General features: G+C 38.2%; 1 protein-coding gene across 4 annotated transcripts in view; it reads right to left on the bottom strand.

Annotated features, from left to right (window-relative positions):
- The window catches only part of chst6 (carbohydrate sulfotransferase 6), a 67,067-nt gene that overhangs the window by 35,372 nt on the left and 4,664 nt on the right, over positions 1–27,031 (bottom strand). Inside the window, exon 2 of one of the 4 annotated variants that reach the window (XM_057329552.1) lies at positions 2,671–6,571. The exons of the other annotated variants lie outside the window; for them this stretch is intronic. Within the exon in view, the coding sequence (XP_057185535.1) occupies positions 5,361–6,554 (1,194 nt within the window). The 5' untranslated portion in view covers positions 6,555–6,571 and the 3' untranslated portion in view covers positions 2,671–5,360. Of the gene's footprint in view, positions 1–2,670; positions 6,572–27,031 lie in introns of those variants that run through there. 4 annotated transcript variants of the gene reach the window in all.

A 27,031-nucleotide genomic window follows, 5' to 3' on the forward strand; every position in this document is an offset into this window, starting at 1 on the left:
TGCTGGATCCATGTCTATGGCCAGTCTTTCTGTAACAACGAAGAGAAAGCAGGCAGGAAGCAGATCCACATTCAGTAAAACATTTTTAAAAAAGTAATACTGAAAAAAAAAAAAAACAAGGTAATCCAAAGACAGACTGTAGCAAAAAACAAAGACTGGCGATAGACAAAGGAAACACATGGGCATATATACACACCGGGGAAACGAGGAAACAAGAAACACCTGGGGAAATGAATTAATATGAAAAACTACAAAGTAGTACAAAACACATGGAACAAACAGGAAGTAACTGAAAAGTGCAAAATTACCGGGAAACACAGAACAGATTGTGACACTGCCAGTGTAGCCACTGTTCTAAACAAGAACCTTCGATCGTTTTGGTTAATTTCTATGAGGTTCCAGAGATGCTCGGCCCTGGCTGCTTTTAATCCCTGTTGAAAAAAACAGCATATGCTGGGTTAGGTATATTTTGATGCTGGTTTGACCATTTTAAACCAGCACAAACTAGCATCAAAACATACCAAACCAGCATATTCATATATCAAATGACCAGTGTCCAGGTTATCCGAATACCACGTCGCTACAACGTTATCCATGGGATTAATTCACGACGTTATTTGAGGACGTGTCTACAACGTTTCTGGAACTTTAGGAATAATTCTAAATGGAAGTTGCCAAGACGTCCTCAGTATTATCAAGGAATGTCATGGTGACCAAATGAAGACGAACTGGCGACATTGTCAGAACGTACGGTGTTTGCTGGGTTAAAACTAACACTAATGTGTTAACATTTTTTCGAGGCCTAGTTAACAGCAATGGTGTAAAGTATTAGAGCAAATGTAATTAGTTACTGTACTTAAGTATCTTTTTGGCTACTTTGTAGTTGTACTGAGTATTAAAGATATTACCAACTTTTACTATATACTTGACTACATTTTTGAACAAACATATGTACTCTTTACTCCACTACATTTTGAATGACTAATGCAATTACAAATTACATTTTGCATGGCACCCATCTTTTTTTGCAGCAGTTTATTTTTGCTACAGAAGAATTAATATTGCCATTTACAGGGCATTGAAGGTACTATATTTTGTGGATTTTGCCCTTATTTACTAAAACTTGTCAAAATGGCTTCTTTATGTGAATATGAGTGCAGTATCAGGTGTCAATCGCTGGCGGTTTATATGTGAAATGAGGACATGACTGCAGCTGGCGATGAGGCCAAAACCAGCATGTCCAGTGCAAAAAGGCTTTGACTTTTTAATTTTACTTAACATTATTTTATTTATCCGTTATATTGAAGAGACCTTTTTGAAGGAGTTTGGTTTACTTATGAGCACTTGATCTTAAATGAGACTTGGGTGTTTGTAATAGACGTAGGTTATGGTGTCGATCATGATTTGTTGCAATTTTGAGGTGTTCAGTCTTATTATGATTTAAGAAAATAAATGCCATTGATCACCTCACGAATCAACTGTTTCTTGTTTTTCACTGACATATGTCTCTTAAAAGTGTTAAGGACTAATGCATCTTTGAGCCTACATTCAGTATGAGTAAAATACTCAAGTACTGTTAAAATCAGATACTCTAAGACTGAAGTCGTTTTGGAATTGGTGACTTTTAACTTGTAACGGAGTTTTATAAGGTGCTAAACAAATATAATAAAATGAAATAATAGGCTATTACAAATATTTGTTATGTGTTCTATATTTCTGGTTAAATGGGAGTGAATTGTCATTTTTTAACATGCTACGAACGAGATCCTTCCACTCGCCACCAGATGACTCCCTCTCCTGAATTCCGACTAACGTTTATTGACTCTGCATGTTGGACCTTTCTTACAATTAAGATGCAAAGGATCCTCATTCTAGTGGTACTTCATTACATAACACTTTTCTGTAGTTTTGAAGCTTAGAAGAATTTTTTTTTAATTGTTCTCTTTTTGTTCTGATGATCAAAGAAGCCACTAGGGCGGGTGGGTGAATTATTTCTTTACTGGACAGTTGCCCATGCATGCGGCATAGCAAATCAGAGCCTACATATTTCTAGTTTATCACATCTTTTGAATTACAGAATCAGATATACAGCCATTAGATTAACTGTCTTTATAGAGATAAATACCAGACAAACTAAATTAATAACTAGCGTAATAAGTTTTTGTATTCATGCTTTTTTAGGTCACTTACAGTAAAAATAAGTAAATTCCACTTTTCTGAGTCATATTTGCTATGACCGATGAAATTAGTTTTCTTTCCCCTATACTCTCTGTAATACTGTTTTATTCTTTGTTTTTTGTAATTGTCATGCTTATTGCATGTACATTATAGTTTAGGCATTTAAAGGCCATACAATTCCTATAGTTCAGATGAAAAAGTAATCTGTTAGCATTTGAACCTAAAGTCATAAGTCATACATTAGCATGCATTTTTTCAAAGCATCTTTCAGTGCATTTTGTCAGTATGCATGATCCCTTGAGTATTGACTCAAGGGATCATGCATACTGACAAAATGCACTGAAAGATGCTTTGAAAAAATGCATGCTAATGTACATCTTACAAAAAAATTACTTAATAGAGCTGTGAATGTAGCAATCCAATTCAAATCCTATTGACTTAATATACTTAATAGAGCTGTGAATATAACAATCCGATTAAAATCCTACAGATGTTTAATTCCTACAGTTAGTAACACTAATATACATCTTGTGTCAAATGTTTTCAGTGAAAAATGTGCCTGTTTCTGAGCATTTTATACAGTGTGGCCTCCGTGTCCAAATACTTTTTTAGGGGGGATCAATTCCATACACTAGCAAGAAAACTAGCATGTATGTTATTAAAGCAGAAGGGGGTTTTAATGATCAATTTTTAAAGACAGTGTATAGTACCCTATTTTGGGAAAAACATTTACTCTGTTTTACCAAACATAATTAAAACAAGTATATTCAGACAAATTCACTTAGACATCAAATTTCCATCCTAAACGTGCAAACAATTAAAAGATTTGAATATATATTTACTATTAAACCCAAGTACTGAAGTCAGGCATATAAATACTGATGCTTCAGACATGCACCATACAGGTACGACTTCTATGGGTTCAGACACTATTTTTAAAATGATTAAAGTTGATTCTGTTCTTTATATACAACCATGAACCAATACAGTACATCTCCACAAGCATGATGCCATTTTTGGGGCAACTGGTCCTTAATAACAGCTTCCACTCTCCTACTTTTACTCCTAGTTTGTAGCTAGACTTGGTGCGTGCCAGACAGAGTGAATACCAGACCAATACATTCAAGAGTCCAATACTTCTTCACTCTCTAAACACACGCCTGGTGTTTTAAAGTGTCTCTTAATCCCATGGGTTCTTCATTTGGGCAGGTTTTTCGGCAGTGGCACCATTTTCAGAATTTTGGCTCTGCATGACCACCACAGCGGAAATAATGAAATCAAGATGTGATTGTCAAATAAATCCAACATGAATCATTCTCCATAGGCAAAAGTAATGATAAACTTAAAAAATAAAACAATAATTTCTAAAACTTGGTTAAAAATGCTATGCAGTTAATGACTGCCTTCTAGAACGTCTAGAACCCATATTCCCCAGGGATGCTTCCCAGACATTTACTGCATTTTTTTAATTGCTGTTTGATTGTAGGTCTTTCTACCTCAAGTTTTGCCTCAATTTAGATGTAGGGTAAATACTGGTTGATTGGGACAATAATCTTAATAATTATTTTCCTTTATAAATAATTTCTGACTAAAGCTAATCTGGCAGTCTTAATCTTGGGCACTGCATTTTGTGGTAAACCCTAAGTGAATTCCAAATGTCTTTCCAAGTGTTTTTGTGCCCTTAAAAGGACACTTTGGGAAGGTAATGTCACATGAAGTCTTTTCAAATAAAGAGTACATTGTTTTTCATTGTTCCTTTCAAAAAATCAATTTTAGTCAAGAGCTTTGAGCAGGGCATATTTTAATGAAGTCTTCACCTGCTTACAGAGTGACAATAGGGGCTTTCGCACCGCAGGAACAGGCCAGAATTTATGTTCTGGAGAACCTTTTTGGAGGAACACTTTAGCTCTTTCTGCAAGGCAGGCCCTGTGTTCCAATTCGCATATATGCCCTAATTGTATACTGTTTTTGTGTTGGAATAGTAGGTACTTTTGAGTGCATGGCAAAAGAGATTGCTCAGACTGGGACATACTAACAGGAAGCGGAAGTGGCCGTTGTTGCCTAGACAACATTGTGGCCAAGAACTGTCACACACATAAAAATACAGCTCTTCTTTCCATTAAGGTATTTATTAATTCATTATTTTGTAATTTAATATTAGGACGGATAGTATGCTGATTGCTGTAAACCGGCTTACATCACTAAATTCTAAATTCATTTTGCCGGTGCAAATGCGATCGGGTAAATGGTCTGAGGGAAAACTTAGTTCACGAATGATAGCCCTCTTTACTCGTTCCAGAGCTTTGTTTCTGAACTTATTCGGTCGGAAAGCACCTAAAGATACATTTGCAATGTATCAGACAGTGTTTCTGTTTTAAGCTTGACATTGTATGAGCCTCAACAGCAGCCTTTGGAGATCTTGCAGGTGTTACGATGATACTGAATCAGTTAAAATAAAATATTCACATTTAAAAATCAATGCCAGCCCTTTGCTTAATTGTTCAGCTGTCCAAATACCTTAGTTCATTAAAGTTAAACATCACAAATGGTCCAAATCAAGATACTTAGATCTGTCATACAGTAAGGTCTAAGACACTAAATATAAAACACTACATGTGTAATATAAAACAAGGCGATTCAACCAAAATAAAATTACTTATTTCCCCAATGTATAAATTTGCTTAAATGTATGTTTGCACAAATATGAATTTTCAAATTTTGAACATCAAAAGATCTTAAAAAAACGTAAGTCAAGTGATCTTAATTTTTTGACTGTGGTGTAAACGCAGTCATTCATTTTTTATGCAAACACAATCTGTGGTCATTTTTTGATACAGAAACAGCTATTGTTCCCTTCACCCCACATTTACCCACATTCCTTTAAAATACTACGGTCTCTGACAAACACACAACACAAGAACAAAAATACCTTCATTTTAAATAGATAAACACTGGACCACAATCGAGATGAATATTGGAACATCATTTCTTCAAAAACAGCATCAAGTAGGTACACGTCTAGTGTCCTGTTTAACACAATAACAAATGTTTCCAATCTCCAAGGACAGTAATAAGGTTGGATTGTGCATACATGTTTGATCATTCCTTGCTGCTAGGTTATTATACTACAATGCAAGGAGAACAAAACTGCGGCTCAATTCATTTTGATCAGCTGTGCAACTCTATAGTTTAGCGGTAGTGCTTTTAGAGGGCAGCCAAGTGAACTGGTAGCGTTCCCGTGGTGTCAGCAGGTCTAAATCCAGCAGGTGTTGCTCTCTCTCACTGTCCACGGTCTTATATCCGAGCATGGACATGGCTCCTTTACACACATCTTGGATGCGCTTGACTTTTTCATTTGGTAAGGTGCTTCGCCAAGCCAAGGAGACATCCTCCGCGTTTCTCGAAGTGATTTTAAAGGCTTCCTTTTTTGTTCCCTTGCCTTTACCATGAGTGATGCGGTAGATCCATTCCTGCAATTTTTCATTCATCTCAAGCCCAACAAACTGGTACATGGACTCGATCTCCTCTAGCGTGTTGTGTACAAGATCCTCATAACGCACCATTTTGTAGCGTCCCCGCAAGAAATCAGGCGGTTTGAGCATGGCCGTCTCATAAATGCCCACGTGACTGCGGCAAACCTCCTGCAAGACTTGATACTGCTTGTTGTTCTCTGAGATGTTGGCCTGTTCCAGCACTATGGCAGTATCTCTTTCTAGGGCTTTGGCGGACTGCTCCCTGGAACGGAAGACTGCACGCGGGTCACGAACCAGATGGATGATCCGCAGATCCAGTTTGGGGTCCCGCAGAAGAGGATAAAGAGAATCCAACTCAAAGAAGCGCACCTCCTTCAACACCACATGGCTGTAAGTCTGACACGCCGCCTCTGCGAGCGTCAAACCCTGAATGTCACATTGCTTCTTGCATTCTGGCTCGTTGCTAATTTCGCCGCGTGGGGTAAGAGGACATGCGGGCGGAGAGCAGAGTGCACGGCTGTGGCTCCACATAAAGAGGTGTGAGACATTTCTCTGTTGAGGGACATAAGAATCCATTACAGACAGGTCGCACTGGAAGACACTGCGCATGGTGTCACGCACCGCCATTCGCAAGCTACGTGCACCGGCTTGCTTTATAGCCGCCCACACATGCCAGCCTGGCTCCATTAAATAAAAGACATCTGGATGCTGACTGAATGCCTGCCCCAGGAAGGAGGAGCCGGATCTCCAAGATGACAAAAGGAGCACGTGCACCTTGCGTCCCGACAGGCTTGTGTTTTCAGAGGGTGGGCGGTGGTACCACCCGAAGAGAAGAACCACAGCAACAGCCTGAATCAGAAGAAGACTTAACATAGCAGGCTTTGGCACTCTGAGGCGCATCATCCTGCAAAACTATATACCTGACAGAGACATGAAAGCACAAAAAAAAGTATGGATCATTTACATATTCAGGTGGTTGACATAAACATACATAATTTTGACCACAATTAATATACAGAAGCGGAAACATTTTAAGAGATAGTTCACCCAAAAATGAAAATTCTGTCATCATTACTCACTTTCGAGTTGTTCCAAATCTGTATAAATGTCTTTGTTATGATGAACACAGAGAAAGATATTTTGAAGATTGCTTGTAACCAAACAGTTCTTGGACCCCATTGATTACCATAGTAGGAAAAATTACTTTAGAATATTTTTGTTCTGTTGAACACAAAAGAAGATATTTTAAAGTAATTTTTCCTACTATGGTAATCAATGGGGTCCAAGAACTGTTTGGTTACAAGCATTCTTCCAAATATCTTTCTCTGTGTTTATCTGAATAAATACATTCATACAGATTTGGAACAACTCGAAGGTGAGTAAATGATGACAGAATTTTCATTTTTGGGTGAACTCTCTTTAAGAAACCACTCCAATTTTGGCTCAGATACAGACAGTCAACAGTAGCTTGAAACGCATATAGTACAAATGGTTGATGCGAACTTACATAACTCATGTTAAACCTTCAAAATGATCAAAAAATCTAAATGTTGTTAACAGCCCCCCCCATTAACTTGCATTGGTTACAATAGAAAACGGAAAGCAGCGGAGTTTTAACGAAGTAAAAATGAGTCTGTATTTTTGAAACTACAATAAAAAAATGCACAGGATATTACAGCAGGGCAATTTTCAGTCAGACGATATGACGTAATAAAAAAAGAGCTCAAAAACGACTTTTTTTAAACAAAGTTTGAGAAAGTTTTTATTATTTAGATTATTTGAACAAGCTCTTGCAGACGGAACAAAAAACCTGTCAATAAAGCAGACTACACATGATATAACAAAGACCATACATAAACACTTAGGTCTGTATATGTTCATCACGTTCAATGTTGTTTACAATGTTTTTATTAAGGAAAAAATAGGTAAACGCTCGGTCAAGTTTAAAAGTTAAAAGTTAAGCGGGTGTCTGCAGAGAAGTGTTTTAAGTTGCTGCGCTATCATGTTTATTGCGATTTGTATTTTTATGTTGATCATTTTGATATTGTGATGGATTTTGATTTTGAGTAATTTCAAACTTTAAAACTGCATTTAAGCAGACAGCGCTATTTTCGTAAGTTCCACTTTGGTTATTAGGACGTATTGGTTTAGCTAAATACAAATATTTTTTTAGTTTTCGAATAACTGGCGAACTCGCTTAACTCCGGGATAATCTCTGTGTAAAGACGATAGAAACCTTCACAATTACACGGAATAAAAAGTCATGTTTAAAATTGTCATGTTGACGCATCCAAATTTCACACGTTTCGCGTTATAAATATTGTCCCCGTTCGCGTTCCATAAAATTAAACTTACATTTATACAAAACTATCCTCCAACGGGCGTTTCGGCCACCATTTTATTTTTTGAGCTTGAGCCTTCTCGACCTGTAAGCCTGCCTGCTTACTGCTTAACAAACTGTTCTCATTATTACATCACTAATGGCTAATGTTTCAGACGTGTTTGTACCTCTGAGTGCAGATGAGGAAACGTTCGCACTTCAGTCGGAATTGGATGCTGTGGAGAAGCAGATCCAGGATCTACTAGAGAAGCAGACACGGCTGCGAGAACGTAAAACGGCGCTGGAAACATCCCAAGCTAACGCTCGCAAATCCGCAGTAAATTTTCATCGCAATTTTAATACTCTTACTACTTCTACTCTGCGTGTTTCTCTGCACAGAGCCCAGGCTTCGAGAACACGATCAGCCCAAATGAACTTCACTCCTGCACCGGCACACCCACAGCGAAAGGCGCGAGCCAGGACTGGAGCGATGACCCAACCGCCGCCACCGGTCTTCGAGATCCCGACCAGGAACCGCTTTGCCGCCCTCTGCGAGACAGAATGCAACGCTGTGGTCATCGGAGATTCAATCGTCCGGAACGTACTTGCTTCCTCCACTAAAGGTAAGGTGCGCACTCATTGTTTTCCTGGCGCCCGTGTTCTTGATGTCTCTGCGCAGGTACCTGCGATCCTGAAGGACGATGCTAACGTCGGAGCTGTCGTGCTGCACGCGGGGGTGAATGACGTCAGGATGCGGCAGTCGGAGATCCTGAAGAGGGACTTTAGGAGTCTGATCGAGACGGTACGCAATGCATCGCCCACGGCGAGGATCATCGTATCAGGGCCGCTTCCTACCTACCGATGAGGGAATGAAAAGTTCAGTAGACTATTTGCTCTAAATAAATGGTTGATGTCATGGTGTATTGAACAGAAGCTGCTCTTTGTTGATAATTTTGATCTGTTCTGGGAGCGACCTAGGCTCTTCCGCCCTGACGGCCTGCACCCCAGCAGCATCGGAGTGGTTCTTCTGTCTGACAACATCTCAAAGACGCTACGCACCGTTTGACTATGTCTCCCACTGGTAAGTCAAAACTTTAACCATAGTCTGTGTTCCTCCCACTCATCTGTTATAAATGTTACTGCTTCCAAATGCATAGAGACTGTGTCTGTCCCCCGAATAATACTACAAAATAACAAAATAGCCAAAACTCAGAGAAAAAAATCTGATTGTGATTAAACCTGAAGACAATGTAATAAACGACCAAACAAACTCATAAAGTTCAGCCTACTTAATATTAGATCACTAAATTCAAAGGTAGTTATTGTAAATGAAATGATCACAGACAACAGTTTTGATATACTTTGCCTTACCGAAACCTGGCTTAAACCAAATGATTATTACGGTCTAAATGAGTGTACCCCACCAAGCTACTGTTATATGCATGAGCTATGTCCGGTTGGTCGAGGTGGTGGTGTCGCAACAATCTTTAGAGACTTTCTTACTGTAACTCAGAGAACGGAGCATAAATTTAAATCATTTGAAGTGCTTGCGTTGAACATAATTGTTCCAAATGAAAGTAAAAAACCATTGCTTTCTTTTACTTTGGCTACTGTGTATAGACTAGGGCTGTGCAAAAATATCGATACATGTAACTATCGTGTGATAGTGATACCTCTACTATCGATATATTTTTTTAAATCATGTCATATACATACGGCCAAAAGTAAGTGGAAGTGAGCATGGCGAAAAATATAAGAACGCTTGGAGCTCTCAGAGCTGATGTGTGGGTGTGCTTAGGTTTTCAAAATAAGTCATGGAGTAATGAGTTATATAAAATAATGCTGTTTGTAGGCTTCGCAAGTCATGACACAAGTCACTTGGCTACTGCAGTGCATTAGACAAAAAGTTTATTAAGAAAAGTAACAATGACATTTATTGTGCTTTCACGGATGTGACACCAGCGCATTTACAGCACGGATGAAGCAGGGGTTTTATTCTGACCATGTTCAGTGTTTTAACTGTAATCAGGGCTCGACATTAACGCTTGTCCTCTTGTCCGGGACAAGTAAATGTTTCGTATGGGCAAGTGAGAGAGAATTTTACTTGCCCGACCGGACAAGTAACTTGAAAAAAAGAACAGTGCGACATATGTAGAATAATAAGAATATAAGCATTAGACAAGAGCTGTGTGTTTGTCGTGGTTGTGCTCGTTTGTGTGTGATAATAATCAATGCGCACCGCACTGAGTCCACGCGGATGCGGAATCCTGTTATTTAAATGTCCTCTGGCTGTTCTGCGTGAATTATGTGCACAGTTTAACATACAACACGAGTGATGGTCGAGTATTTATCTGCGCTGCACTGTATGAGGATATGAACACACGAACTTCATCTCCAGAGTTGCTCTGAGAGTTTATTTTACCAGCGTTTTAGTGTTTGAGTGAAGCTATCTGCAAACAAGCGTCTTCCCAAAGACCCGTCAAAATAAACGTCCCGTTAAATTGAACACTCAGACAAAAAATACTGTAGTGTACTATTGAAAATTGAAGTGCCCTTGTAGTAAATTGATTAACACTGTACACTATAGTAAAGTTAAAAAACAATATAGTAGGAATTTTACTGCAGTTTACTATAGTAAATACTATAGTAACCTACAGTAATTTATGTGGACAAATATACCACTATCGTATAGTAAAAAAGGAAAAACACAGAACTTAGAAATATTTAAAAAAAAATTTGGTCATCTAAAAATGATATGGCCCTAATTTATCCATCTGTATGTAACATGAATGTCTTTTGTCAGTTATTTGCCTATTAATAATGAACTACACTTGCACATTTCTGCCTGTGCTACCAAACTTTAAACCTCTCTAGCACCAGTGCTATGTGCAAAAAAGTTAACTTACAGCCTTAACACTAATAATAATTACTGCTTGCCTTTGTTTTATAGCAGTCACGGAGAGTAGGCCTATAACCAAATTCAGGCGGCCAAAGCGGACACTAGTTAATATGCTTAGAAGCAAACTTGACCAATCTAAATCCGAAACAATTATATTGATTATATTTTATTATAATTCAAATGAAATATCTTTTTTTATCGTTGGACAAGTAATTTTTGTACTCGGACAAGTGAATGACAAATTTACTGACAAATTAACCACACGACAATGCTTAATGTCAAGCCCTGCTTCATGCATTTTTGGCTCAGCCTTTCGCATTGCTGTTGGGTGTCACTCTTGAGATTTGCTGGAATGCAACTGTCACTAAACTGGAACTGCCACAATGTCTGTCTGCAGAGAAACTCAAGCTTCTCCGCTATGTGGAACAGCAAAGTGTTTTAAGTTGCTGCGCGATCATGTTTATTGCAATTTGTATTTTTATGTTGATCATTTTGATATTGTGATGGATTTTGAGTAATTTCAAAAACTTTAAAACATGACTGCATTTAAGCAGACAGCGCTATTTTCTGAAGTTTCAGTTTGGTGATTATGACATATTGGTTTAGCTAAATACAAATATTTTTTTTTAGTTTTCGAATAACTGGCGAACTCGCATAACTCTGGGATAACCTCTGTGTGAAAGGCATTAATGATGTACGACTCGCATTGATGGGTGAATATAAGATCTGCCTGTTTACATGACAGTCACATTAGCGCATATCTGATTTATATCTGATTTATTTCCACATATGAATGCGCCCTGAAACCGAACTCGAAATATCCGAATGCACAGTTAGTCTGTAAATTAGCGCATGATTACATAGATAGAGGCTACGTGCTGTGCTGTAGCCAATATCATACAACAGAAACAGAAAATAAGTCAATGAGAACGGCTTTTTGGGCAACAAGTATGGTGGTTTTATGGTGGTTTTTCTAATACAGTATTGAGTTTCTTATATGAAATGATACATTTAAGTTAGTTATAGGTTTCATATACTTCTCTGATACAGCAAAGGCTATGGCCTCATGGGTCAAAGGTTATGTGCCCATGTTGAGCACCAAGCAGCACCATTAGACATCTGCTTAACATTACAAACACACAGACACTTTGAAGACACATACAAGCACATACACTTTGCGGACATTAGTTAGTTCAAGCATAGTTCAAGTATATGTTTTGCAACACAAATGTAGACAGTAGTCTTGTGAATTAGCTTGTTATTGAACAAAAGTCACGAACACAGATGTGTTCAGTATTAGCTTGTTATTGCACAAAGTCACGAACACAGATGTGTTCAGTATTAACTTGTTTGAACCATAATCTTTTTGGGTTGCACAGTATCCATTTGACCATGAGCTCATGGTAATAAAAACTACATTAAGCAAGAAAGGATTTAGTAAATGTGACCCTGGATCACAAAACCAGTCTTAAGTAGCACGGGAACATTTTTAGTAAAAGACAGAAATAAATTGTGTGGGTCAAAATTATCGATTTTTCTTTTATGCCAAAAGTCATTAGGATATTAAGTAAAGATCATGGTCCATGAAGATATTTTGTAAATTTCCAACCTTAAATATATAAAAACTTTATTTTTGTGAGTGGATGGTCTGCCACAGTGCCCCTGATTAACAACTTCAAAGGCAATTTTCTCAATATTTTGATTTTTTTGCACTCTCAGATTCCTGAGTTTTAAACGGTTGTATCTCAGCCAGATATTGTCCTATTTTAACAACTCATATATCTATAGAAAGTTTATTTATTCAGCTTTCAGATTATGTAAAAATCTCAATTTCGAAAAATTGACCCATAAAACTGGTTTTGTTGTCCAGGGTCACAAATGACAAATATGATATACTGTACATTTGCCTGCTAAAAGCAAATGTATACTTTTCTTTTAAGAACCTCAAAAGAGTTTTGCCACGGTTAAATCCTAGCATAGTAAACCTGACATATAACCGTGGCAGGTTAAGACCTAAATAAGATATAATGGTAGCAACTCAGAAAGAGGATGGACTAACAAAAAGGTGATGTCAGGCGAAGCATGATTGGTTAACACTGTGAAAAACAACTTGAAGTTACTGTATAAAAGATGGAGTCAGATATGTATTTTTTGGACATCATCAGATGAACTCTGTGTGTCTCACTTTGCTTGCTCGTTCAAATAAAGTTTAAACTCTTGGCATCTGTAACCAGTCTCAGATTTCTTTCTGCGATGGAAGGCCGATTCGCCACAACACAAGCTGTATTAAAATATAGAATGTTCAGAGAGTAGAAGCGAAACGAATATGAAATTGCAACTCAACAACTAAGAATGATGATGACGTCACAAATATGTTAATTAGCGTGACCTCACCAAATGCCACAGTTCCACAAATTCCTGGAAACACTGCACATTTGGGGCTTTTCATTTCTTTTTATTAATTCACCATTGTAATCTGATGTTTACTGTTCTTTTTTCTAGAAATATCTATGATTTGTATCTGTATGCATGCATTGAACCGAATCGAGAATCGAATCGAATTGAGAGCTTGAGAATCAAAATCGAATCGGAACATATGAATCGATACCCAACCCTACACAATACATGCTGAGCCTGGTTTCTCCCGAGGTTTTTTTTTTCTCCATTATTCAGCATTGGAGTTTGGGTTCCTCGCCACAGCAGAGCAGTGCAGTGTTGGCTTGCTCACCGGGAGACTGCATTTATTTATTTATTTATTCATTTATTTATTAGATATTATTTATTATAATGATCTTGCTTGGTCTATAAACACCATGCACTGTGCTGTGTTTTACCTTTCTGTGTTTTTCTTATTTGCTCCTGTAAAGCTGCTTTGGAACAATGCACATTGTGAAAAGCGCTATATAAATAAAATTGAATTGAATTGAATGCAAAAATGCTGATTAAAGGAAAAACTGGAGTTGTCTCACATTTTTTTCCAGAGTTGTTTATTTGTACAGGGGAATGTGAAAATGTTAATACTGTAAATTTGTCCTAAGATAATCAAAATGGGTTCCTTTCAATAGTCCTGGTGTGTGACAACTGACTGTGATGAATGTTTGAATGTTTGTAAATTCATTGCTAATATGAGGTCAGAAATACCACATTACACTAGTTATTTATTCAGCATACACTTTTTAATAGGGATGCACCGAAACGAAAATTTTTGGCCGAAGCCGAACATGATGTGAAACACTTGGTCGAAGGCCAAATAATACCGAACACCGAACACGGTTTTTTGCATTTCTTCTATTTATTAAGCCATTTTTTTCACTATTGCACAAACTGAATACTCAAAATGTGCTTTTTATAATTTGTCTTGCTTTTCAATAAAATACAATACAACTTAATATAAAATTGAGCAAAACAAAGTAAATTCTAACAAAAAATTGAGCCCTCTCCCTTCATGAATAGCCTATATTAATTAGGCCTATAACTGACTGCTAAACGAATGTAATGGAAGTTACCCTGTACCCCTACAACAAAACAGTTCATTAAGAACTGTCATTCCACATTAGGCCTATAAACTAAAATACAAATAAACTAAAACTGTTGGATTATTATAGGCTACATTGCAAAAAGATTTAAAGAAGAAGAAAAAAACATCCAATGCAAGCAATTCTGACTGATGCTGACTGATAACCATTTCAGTTCACGTCTCTCCTCCAAACTCCGCCCACAAAAGTTGACCGTTCTCTCAGGTGTACTCGTAGCCGGGATGCACAGAACATACTTTAACAAGTTGTTTAGTACAGGGAACTGTGTGCACGCGACCACTGTATGATGTCAAAGGATGTCGCGAGCGGCGGGGCTACTGTCAGACAGCCCGCTTCCGTCTGAAGTAAAGATACCGACCGCAGGGCTCGACATTAACGCTTGTCCGGGACAAGTGAATGTTTTGTATGGGCAAGTGAGAGAGAATTTTACTTGCCCGACCGGACAAGTAACTTGAAAAAAAAAACAGTGCGACATATACGTAGAATAATAAGAATATGTGCCTTAGACAGAGCTGCGTGTTTGTGCTTCGTGTGTGACAATAATCAATGGCGCACCGCACTCAGTCCGTGCGGACGCGGAATCCTGTTATTTAAATGTGATCTGGCTGTTCTGCGTGTCTGAGTGAATTACGTGCACAGTTTAACATACAACACGAGTGATGGTCGAGGATTTATCTGTGCTGCACTGTATGAGGATATGAACACATGAACTTCATCTCCTGATTTGCTCAGAGTTTATTTTACGGTCGTTTTACTGTTTGCGTGAAGCTATCTGCAAACAAGCGTCTTCCCGAAGACCCGTCAAAATAAAAGTCCCGTTAAATTGAACACTCAGACAAAAAATACAGTAGTGTACTATAGTATTTGCTATTGAAAATTGAAGTGCTCTTGTAGTAAATTGATAAACACTGTATACTATAGTAAAGTTCAAAACAATATAGTAAGAATTTTACTGCAGTTTACCAGTTTACTACTAATTTATGTGGACAAATATACCACTATTGTATAGTTAAAAAGGAAAAACACATAACTTATAAATATTAAAACAAATTTAGGTAATTTAAAAATGATATGGCCCTAATTTATCTATCTGTAAGTAACATTAATGTCTTTTGTCAGTTATCTGCCTATTCATAATGTTCTACACTTGCACATTTCTGCCTGTGCTACCAAACTTTAAACCTCTCTAGCACCAGTGCTATGTGCAAAAAAAGTTAACCTACAGCCTTAACACTAATAATAATTACTGCTTGCCTTTGTTTTATAGTAGTCACGGAGAGTAGGCCTATAACCAAATTCAGGCGGCCAAAGCGGACACTAGTTAAAATGTTTAGAAGCAAACTTGACCAATCTAAATCCGAAACAATTATATTGATTATATTATATTATAATTCAAATGAAATATCATCTTTGGACAAGTAATTTTTGTACTCGGACAAGTGAATGACAAATTTACTTGTCCGAAGGACAACCACATGACAATGCTTAATGTCAAGCCCTGGACCGGTAATTTACTTCCGTGTGGCAAGTCCCGTGCTGTGTCTTTCTCTGACACTTTAAAATGCTCCGCACGCACGCACGCCCAAAATGTTTGCGGCAGTAATAAAGCGCACGCGTGTCTCTCTCTCTCTCTGCGCTGGTTGCTGTTCGGTAAAATTTATTCGGCCACTTCACATATTCGGCTGAACACCGAACTTGCGTTTTTTGCTATATTCGGCCGAACATTTTCGGTGGCCGAACATTCGGTGCATCCCCTAGAAAGGACATAAACAACTTTTTTTTATTTAAGAGCAGCAACACAAAAAAAGAATGACTCAAGTACCAAGCAACCAAGTCAAGTTTTTCAGTAGCAAAACAAATAATTGAAACTTACAAATAAAAACAATGGCAATAAAACAGGTTAAATAACAGAGGCTACCCCCTCTAAACTTGACATATTTAAAACATGAGAGTACATTTATTAAGAGTCTTATGAGATACTGAAGGTGCTGGCATTCAAAAATGTAATTAGGAACTATCCATCAACCATCTGTTGCAGATGACCATAACGTTGGTTGCTTGTTTTTCTCCCTGATGTATTCCATGAAACACTGTAAAACAGCAGAAAACAAAAACATTCTCAAATTAAATTTAATCAACATTTAGATAAGCGTTGACACTAAACACTAAATATGCAGCGATATAAGGCTCAAATATGTCGGAAATGAGACGAGAATAAATGGCTAATTTTCCATGTGACCAATATCAGTATTATATTCCCTCGAGAGAAAGCAATGTTTCTAGGGGGAACGCAAAAGTTTTGCGAGATAACGCAAAAGCTTTAAAAAATATTTTTCTCTTCACTCTCATTTTTTTCCACCACCATGTCCCTAAAAGGGCTCCGTAGTATTAGCACCCAAATTTCTAACCAGTACGCAAGTGATGCTAAATCAATCTGTATTTGCTAAACCCTCAAACTATCAGTTTGCTTTCCTTTCAAACATAAGCCACGTTTAACGTAAAATCATCGCAATTTCAAACATTACGTTTAGTGGTGATTTGCAGCTACTGTTATTAGCACTACCAATATACCGTTTAAGATTACTAACGTTAGCCACTTTGCAATAACCACAGTTTTGAAAGTTCAGAGATGACAAAACAAGCCTATAAAACTTGGGGTCTGTAAAATGCAAGTAAATATGAACATTTTGGTTATATCTCGGAGATGACAAGCCCTTTTTAAATCGCTTAAGTTACTTACTAACTACAGCTTAAGCAGCAATTTCAAACATTACTTGATAATACTTCCTTTCTGAACCACATACTCTCGATAAAAGTAAAAAAATGCTTTATTTACCATGTAATTTGAACGTGCAAAAGCAGGTTGGTGCAGATGAAGCGCTACGGATGGTCCGTCCTCGCATGGGTCCTCTTCGGGCAGAAAAGTCTGACATTTGTGGGAAAACTCCACCTGGCCAAAATGATTCGGGACGCTAAAGAATTGTGAACTTACTGAACTGAAGAAACAATCACGAACTTTCACAAAATTAATTCTCATTCTCCAGAAAAATACTGCATTGTATTGTTATTTAACCTGTGATATTTTCCTATGCTAAAAGGATATGCAAAAATATTCAGTTGACATCAACTGTTCTTTAATTTAGAAACAAATGTAAAAAAAGTATTTGTGGTAACTTTCACGATTTTGTATGTTTTTTTTCCAAGTCCACAACACTGGAAACCCCAACTGAAGCAACATAAAATTGCATGTTTTAACCATGTGAATTATAATTTAAACCTAAACAGTGTGATAGAAGTCAAAGTAAAAAAATAGCTAAAAAAATACATATTTATTGTAGGACTGAGTAATACAATAAGTAAATAGAAAAAATATATTTTTTTGCAGTATTTCAGTCTGAGTACCACATGTGTAGCCTATATATTGGCCCTATATGTCTGATTGTGCATGTTGGGTTTCTGCGTATACTTGATGGCTGATTTGATCATATTTATGCTTGTGCTTGGTAATCTCAATGTTTGTGAAATGCCAATTGTGTGTAATGAGCTGGAGTGCAAAAAAGTCTGCCATTTTATAATTTTTAAGACCGCATGTCCACTGGGACAGACATTAAATAAATAAAATCCTGTGTTGTACAACTCTAAAATATCTTTAGATTTTTTTGAAAAACATAACATAATCAAATAAAATATAACAGGGGCAAGTCAATGAGGTTACCATTAACTTGGTAAACAATCTGTGAGGTATTATTAAAATGATAGAAACATGCAGTTTTATTGGTCTAAACAAGAGCATGTGAGCAGAGCGGAGCAGGGAGCGGGCGGGGAGCGGAGCGCGCGAAATATAGTCGGAGCGCGGAGTGGGTTTTTATCCAAAGGCCGGAGCGATCGCTCGGTCTCGCTCCGGTTCCGCTACGATACCGCTCACACCACGAGTCTAGGGCATGCACAAATCCACCCAGAATTCAACTGTGCCTTCAACAATTAACAAAACTGTCAGCCTACACTTCAAAAATCGTTCGTTGTGAAGGAGAGATGTCTGGTGTAAACACAAGCATAGCAGTGGCGATCCGTGACTCCTCTTCAGGGGAAGCAGTAATGCAAAGTCTCGGGAAAACATGTATTTAGCCGTCATGTGTGTGTGGTCATGTCAAAATACGTGCCTGCTGCAGACGCGTTGAAAGGGTTTTTAATAAAAGAGACGCTCGCGTTTGCTAGATACTTGCTTAGTCTCATGTGTAATCAGAGTTAGTGTTAATGCAGTGTCTTCTGAACGCGAGCGTCTCTTTATCATAAACCCTTTCGACGCATCTGCAGCAGGCACGTATTTGGACATGATGCGTGATGCACATAGGTTCACGTGAAGCGCTGACACGTATTTTGAATTCCAGTCCCCTGAAGAGGATCGAGGCACAGTCGCAGCTGAAGCATAGACTAGAATGACCGGGATCAGTTCCGGTAGCGCTCGGAGCCTACAGTGCCGCAGATGCGTGCAGTGTAAACGAGGGGTAAGGCTTCGGTTGAAAACGGCAGGTGTTAGGCATGCAGAGGAATTTTTAATTTGAGCGAGGTGGAGCAATTTCACCGGAGCGGGATGAAATTGTAGCTGAGCGGGGAGCGGAATTGAGCGAGCGGTCTGGTGCGACTTTGAGGGGTGGAGCGGGGGGCGCGAACACCCACGGAGCGGGGAGCGGAAATTCACCGCTCTGGTCTAAACCAAAAAAGACGTAATGTCCATTCTTATTGAAGCAGGGTCTGAAGGGGTTAACACAGCCCACAATGCATTGCATACAGTACAACAGTAGATTACTGTTGACAGATGGCTGTAAATTAACAGTAGTTTCTTAAACTGCAAAATATTGCCCAGGATGCATTGTTTTCTACAGTATATTACTGTTTTAACAAAAGACAGTATATTACTGTCAGAATTTGGCTGTTTTTTAACAGCAATTTTTTACAGTGTATGCTAACAGTGATGCTAAACTCTGACACATGCTAAACTTATGTTGAAGTCATTCACTCTGTGTAAAACAACAGTAAATTCCATTCAACCTGATTTCTTGTCTTACGTTAAAACTGTGGTAATTTCACCTAGGTAAAATTACATTCAACACAACTTCTACTTTTTAAAAATCCAAAATATATGTATACTGTATATATGTGATATAAATCTGACTGAGTTCTTTACTAACACAAAAAACTGCAAATACATATACATGTTTAGAGTAGAATTCACTCATAAGATTTTAAACTTTTTTATTGAAGTTGCAGCAAAAATCAACCCACTTCTTTTAATACTACAGACCCAAGATAAAGACAATTTATTTTACATTTCAGAAAAAATGAAATAAAGCAATGTTAGTTTCATAAACAGAAAGTTATATTTTATTATTTGTACTTCTTTTCAGTCACAGAGTTCTTCAATTTAAGAGTTGTTTGGGAAAGAGAAGATTCTGTAATTTAATGCAGCTTGGAGAACTGCATTTAGGGAAATTTGGGGAAATTGTAATGTTCAATGATTTATGTAATGAAAATTTAAAAAATGTGCATTGAAGAAAAGTTAATATGGTTTTATATACAGTATACTGTCAATTATAGTTTGTGGATAGAAAATCGGAATCGGCAGGTTTCACTTATAATAAAATCGGAATCGGCAAAGAAAATTGCAATCGGTGCTTCTCTATCTAAGATCTCAAAACTCCAGACTTTTGATAACACCTAGAATAACTAAATCCACCAAAGGGGTAGAGCTTTCTCATACGTAGCACCTAAACTCTGGAATAGCCTTCCCGATACTATTGGAGGGTCAGACACACTCTCCCAATTTAAATCTAGATTAAAGACACATCTTTTCAGCCAAGCATTCACTTAATGCAAAATATGCTAAATAAACCACCGGGAGACTGCATTTATTAGATATTATTTACTAGAATAATCTTGCTGGTTCTATAAACACCATGCACTGTGCTGTGTTTTTCAGTTTTTCTTATTTTCTCCTGTAAAGCTGCTTTGGAACAATGCATATTGTGAAAAGTGCTAGGCCTATATAAATAAAATTGAATTGAATTAAACTGGTATAGTGAACTAAACGTATTAAACTGACCGTAGTGAATTTACCATTTATCTGATAAAATGTCACTGTTATGCAGAATAAGAGCAAATATGCACAACATGTTAAATTTAAGACTGACCAGTCAAAATCACTCCTCTCAAATAAAGCTTGATAACAAAGTCTTCCTCCTGTTGTTTTGATCAACGTTTATCAGCTGTTCTCAGAGACTAATCCACAAATCAAATCAACTTCGGGGTGCTTCTTCCGCTTTACAAGACAGCTTGTAAACAACCCCCCAGATGGCGGAAAGTTAGCAAAAATAAAGTGCACCCGTTTAGAAAGATGATATGATTGGTCAGTTTTACTGTCATTCAAAATTAATCTCTCTCATTGATTTACTATTGTACTGTCAGCAGTAGCCTAATTGAAGGCCCCCGATGTAAGCACGCATTCGACTTCTTGCAGCATGCGCAGGCTGCGCAGACAGTGTATGACATCACAGAACTGCAACTGCTCAGTGATCTTGAATTACTAGAGTCCGCATCGATCCAGGAAGTCAAATATACATATCTAATAGGGAAAATCGGCCGACTTTTATGAAAATTAAGTTAAATAAGTAAAATAAAGTTTTTAAATATTTTTAACGATAGTTTAGGCCACATGTGTCAAATACAAGGCCCGCGGGCCAAATCCGGCCCGCCCCCTCATTTTATGTGGCCCGCGAGAGCTTACAAATTATTGTATTGTTATTATACATTTTATGTCCACGACCTGCAACTCAACTTTATTACCTGCGCGATGACGACATCTAGCCAGTAGATGGCAGTGTCCGTATATATCGCAGAAATAAGCCCCTCCAGTGCGATCAGGTTGTTTCTTGTTTCACACTGGAGGGGCTTATTTCGCGATAACAGCCGGCTGCTTGTACATTATCCCGCTTATTACGCGGGATACTTGCCACATGAGAAAAAAACTTGACATGAAATGTGAATTTGAAATATTTTATTAGCTCATTTTTACTGAATGCAGACCTAACAGGAAAAGCTGTTTACTTTCGGTTTTAAGGTAAGAAACAACGTTCAAATGTTACGAACATTCAATTTGGGTTAATAATTTGTAAATATAATGTCATATATGTTATTAAAAGACATATTTATATTTAATTTGTCCAAAAAAACCTGTCAAAATTATTTGTTGCATCCGGGTTACCCTGCGTTATTAGTTTTGAGAGGTTATCTGGGAATAACGAACCTGCAAATGTCGCGACTGGCCAATCAGAATCAAGCATTCCAACGAGCGGTGTAATAAGTGAGTGATATGATATAAATATTAATTAGACACATCGTGTCAAACAAAGAAAAATTGATGCAGAGGGGAGGCTATTTCAAGAGGGATGGGAAAGCAAATACATGTTTGTGCTTAATGGAAACAAGCCGGTGTGTCATCTTTGCCAGGAGGCCATCCCTGTTAAAAAAACCAGCATATGCCGGTTTGGTATGTTTTGATGCTGGTTTGTGCTGGTTTAGTTGGTCTTTAGCTGGTCATGTGCTGGTCCATAGCTGGTTTAAGATGGTCCAACCAGCATCAAAACATACCTAACCCAGCATATACTGTTTTTTTCAACAGGGGTGGCTGTGCTCATAGAATACAGTACAATTCACGTTGGCACTTCGAAACCAAACACGGAGCAAAGTATGCTAACCTTAGCCACCTAGAAAAGCAACAAAAGGTACAAGACTTGAAAAAAAACTGACATTTTTGGCAGAATTTGTTTGCAAATGCTTCTGCAAAAAGTGATGCAGCCGTGAAAGCCAGCTTTATTGTGGCTGAAGAAATCGCCCGAGTTACCAAGTGTTTTTCAGAAGGTATACATTTTTAAAGCAGTGTATGCTGAAGATATGTGAGCAAGTGTGCTCGGACCAGAAAGGCGTTTAAAAATGTTAGCTTGTCAAGGAACACTATGCAGACCGACTATGTGTTCATACAGAAACATATCATTTATTTTTTTTAATAAACTGTACAATAGTTGTACACTTCAATACACTTTATTTTACTGGTCTTTTACTGTCAAAACTAGGTATTAATGGAGTTATTACCAAAAGGAGTAATTAAATGCAGATGTAATTATGCAGTGTGATAAAAGAGTGGATACATTTATATAGTCTTACAGTTACAACCGGCCCGTTGAGAGCAACCATAATACTGATGTGGCCCGGGATGAAATCAAGTTTGACACCCCTGGTTTAGGCCATCACAGAGGGCCTAGAGGGCCCTGAGGGTTCGCTACTGATCGACAACCAAAAAGGAGAAGCGCTTCAGGCCATCCGTCAAGCTACATTTACAAATATGAAAAAAAAACACTTTCAGGTCCATGCGCCTCACAAACTCTGGATCAAACCGGAGTTGACAGAGAATGTTTATACCAAGCGTTGTGCTACAGCTGAACCTGATCTAAACCAGGTTGGGTTTGTCTGGTTTTGTCAACTCAAACTTACTCTGCAACTCAGTGTTTGTTCACCTCACTTCGTGATACAGGCCAATGGTGTCACACTGGTGTTCGGTGAACTGAGCTGCATACAAGCAAGAAGCACACTGTAATAGAAAAGTAGCCTACCAAAAACAACTTGTGTGGGATGCTTATGTTTTAGATAAAGTTATTTGTATTGCTCTTTTCTTTAGAACTGTTTTTAAACAAAGTCGAACAGCTTCTGCCACTGCACCCCACCGTACCATTTAAGATCAGACACAGAGCTCACAGAGACAAGAGTGATCGGCTAAATTCCTAACCGCGCTGTGACTGCACAGTGCTTGACTAAAGTATTTGTGAACACTGAGGGGTGGTTTCCTGCACAGGGATTAAAATAAGTAAAAACTAAGATAATTCTATTTAAATTAATCCAGACTTAAAAAATGGCTTTTTGAGACATTGCTTAATTTGAGATTAATTAGTTCTAGACTAACTATTCACAGACTAATGTAAATAAGGTCTAATTGGCTAGTCTTTCTGGAGCCTGATTAGTTTAATACTGTGCACATACTGCTGACGCGAGGGCGCTTACAAAACCAGGGATGGAACCCTAACAAACAGTAGCATTGTGTGGAACTGGAGTCAATCATCCAATCAAACAATGGACAAAAGTAAAAGAAAACGTTCTAAGAATTTCAGTGAATTTGAAAAAAATCTCTTAAAGCAAATTGTGTCAAACCACCCAATTATTGAAGACAAACAGCATGACTCATCAACCGAAAACAAGAAAAAGAATGCCTGGAGTAAAATTAGTAATGAATTCAACTCAAATGAAAAAGTAAGCGAAAGGACAGTCCAACAACTTCAGGTAAGATACTATATTTATTAGATGTTTTGTGTAACACAACACAGTGGGAAATATATTTGATCCATTTTCATATTTTTAAGGTCCTCTGGAAAAACATAAAAATACAGTTGAAGAGGACAAATGCTGTTGCTCGTAGGGAGCGTTTTAAAACTGGTGGTGGACCTCCAGAAAAAACAGCAAATGATGACTTAGGAGACTTATGCTTATTGATAGCCAGCAACCCCTGGAGGGTATCCCTGATGATGACCATTTGGACAGTTCAGATGGAGCACCGCTACAGTCCTCATTTGGTGGACAACATTCATTCAACTTGTGTCATCCTTACATTTCAGGAAATATGTAATGTTCTTAAAGATTGTTCTTTAATGCATTAATACAATGTTTTCCAGTTGATCACCAGATCGTGGATAGCGTGAGACAGGATGCAGATCAGCCCACTACATTTGAAGCATCCAGGAGGGAGGATGGTGTCACTAATCTGGGCCGAAGGACCAAGAGACGGACCATACATGAGAAACTGGCTATGGAATTTCATGAGTACAAATTAAAGTATTTAAAAGAAAAACATGAAATTAAGATGAAAATACTTTATGTTGAGTTAGCTATGAAGGAGGAGGAGAGAGACATGAAGCAGCACCAGCATCAACACTGTCCAGTTCAGGGTTCTGGCATGTCCCTTTCAAATACAAAATAAAAACAAATAAAACATACTTTTCAATTATTTGAGTTTCTTTGTGAGAAATGCTGCAAAGCAAAAGCATCTCTGCAGGCAAGTCCATATCTGTCATTGTTGGCCTCAGCTATGGGAATCACTGGGTCAATGTCATCTTCTATTTCGGGATCTGGCCAGCCACGTTGTTTGATGTAATTGTGAAGCACTGCTGTTGCAATTATCACAATACAGCATCGTCTTGGTTCAAAGCGCAATGTGTTTCTGAGACATTGGAAACGGCTCTTCCATATACCAAACAAGCGCTCCACTAGGCCTCTAGTGCGGATGTGAGCTTGCTTGTAACGTTGTTGCTCAGGTGTGACTGCATGAAGATAGGGGGTGAACAAGAAGTTGGTCTGTGCATAGCCACTGTCACCAAGTATGATTCCATTATGCTGGCCTCCTTCCAATTGAGCATACAAAGAAGAGTTTTGGAAAACCCTTGAGTCATGTGTTGCACCTTTCCAACGTGCAACAATGTTGGTAAACTGCAAAGTTGGAGTGCACACACCTTGTACATTTATTGAGAACCAGTTTTTACGGTTTCTGTACTCTTCCGCATCTGTTGTAGAGGGACACTTTATGGGAACATGACATCCATCAATACAGCCAATGACTCCAGGGAATTTACCATATTCATAGAAATCCACCTTGTAGATGGCTTGTGCAGCAGCATCAGGGAACTTGATGTAATTATCTTTTAGTTCACATATAGCATTGCAGACTTTGTGGATTATTTTGCACACAGTTGGTTCACTTACACCGCACAAATCTCCTGTTTCACGATGAAATGTTCCACATGCCAAATACCTCAAGGTGATCAGTACTTGCAAGGAAGGGGGGATAGGCCTTCCCCTAAAAGAGTGAGGTGAAAGCGTTGGTTCAAGCAAGCTAATTATGTCAGCTGCATTTTGTTTGTACATGCGAAACCGGTCACGAAAGTTGATGTCATCAAAATCATTCAGAGGGTTGCTCCTGTCCATAATTGCCCTTCTGTCTGGTCTTGGTGGTGCTCTTTCATTGTCATTGAAATAGTCCAGGTAATCCATTTTCCTCTGTTGCCAATGTCAACCTGGTTGCCAACAGCACTTAATCTGAAGTTAAACATGCCTCTGGCCAGGTTTAAATTAATCCTTCACTTAGACCTAGACTAGCTCTGATCACCCTTTTGGAAATCATACTTTTTAAATCAAGACTAGGGAAAGTCTGAGACTCTTTTAAACCATGTCTTAGAAATACGGTTTCATTTAGTCCAGTTTAAATGTACATTTTTGTCGAAGACTAGAGTTAATCCCTGTGCGGGAAACCACTCCTGAGTGCTGTTTTTAGTGGATCTTAAAAAATTATTGACACTCGATAATATGATTTTGCACATCGTTAAAACAAGATTTACGACATCTCGCACATCCCTATGTCAAACACATTTTTAAGATGTTTAAGAAGTTTTGTTATCATTTACCCTCTTGACGTATAAGAATGAAGAAATTGTGCAGAATGGTCACATACCTTTCATAACATACCACTGCCTAACTCCACTGCACTGCTATCACATTTTTGTAAATATTATTATATCTTTTCATTTGACAACACTGAAGAAATGACACTTTGCTACAATGTAAAGTAGTGAGTGTACAGCTTGTATAACAGTGTAAATTTGCTGTCCCCTCAAAATAACTCAACACATAGCCATTAATGTCTAAACCGCTGGCAACAAAAGTGAGTACACCCCTAAGTGAAAATGACTAAATTGGGCCCAGTGCGACCTGTGGCAAAAATGAGTCTAGAGCTCTGCCCCATTGAGAAAAGGCCATTGCCTGATTGGGCAGCGAGGTACAGACCGCCAGCGACACAGCGAGGCAATGTCATTCATTTCAAGGGTAGCCTAGCGACATACAGTGACACGATCGACAGTGACCTGTCGTGACAGCAAGTGGGCGTGTCTAGCACTTCGACAAAGTTGAATTTGTTCAACTTTATGCAAATGGTGAGCGACTTTCGGGAGCTACAACCAATAGGAGAACAGCAGCAGAGCTCACGTCAGCCGTCTCTCCTCTGTTACTGCAGGGTTGGTTTATAGATGTTTCTAGGATAACCAAAGCTAGGAATGCCTTCCAACTATGACGTTTGGAATATGCCAATCTGAAGCCTAACCAGGAGAAGGAGAAGGAGCAGCCTACCCTCCCGTCGCTGTCAGTCCGTGTGGAGTTTTGAATGGATTTGATAGGGAATGCAGACAAAAGACTGGCGGCGACGTCATGGTATGAACGTCTATCGGCGACGTTACGACGGCGTATGTTAGAAATTTATTTAAAATATGTGACCCTGGATCACAAAACCAGTCTTAAGTAGCAGGGGAATATTTTTAGTAAAAGACAAAAATACATTGTGTGGGTCAAATTATCGATTTTCTTTTATACTAAAAATCATTAGGATATTAAGTAAAGATCATGTTCCATGAAGATATTTTGTAAATTTCCTACCTTAAATATATAAAAACTTTATTTTTGTGAGTGGATAGTCTGCCACAGT

The sequence above is a fragment of the Triplophysa rosa genome, linkage group LG3 (genome assembly GCF_024868665.1).
Source record: "Triplophysa rosa linkage group LG3, Trosa_1v2, whole genome shotgun sequence".
NCBI classification, from domain to species: domain Eukaryota; kingdom Metazoa; phylum Chordata; class Actinopteri; order Cypriniformes; family Nemacheilidae; genus Triplophysa; species Triplophysa rosa.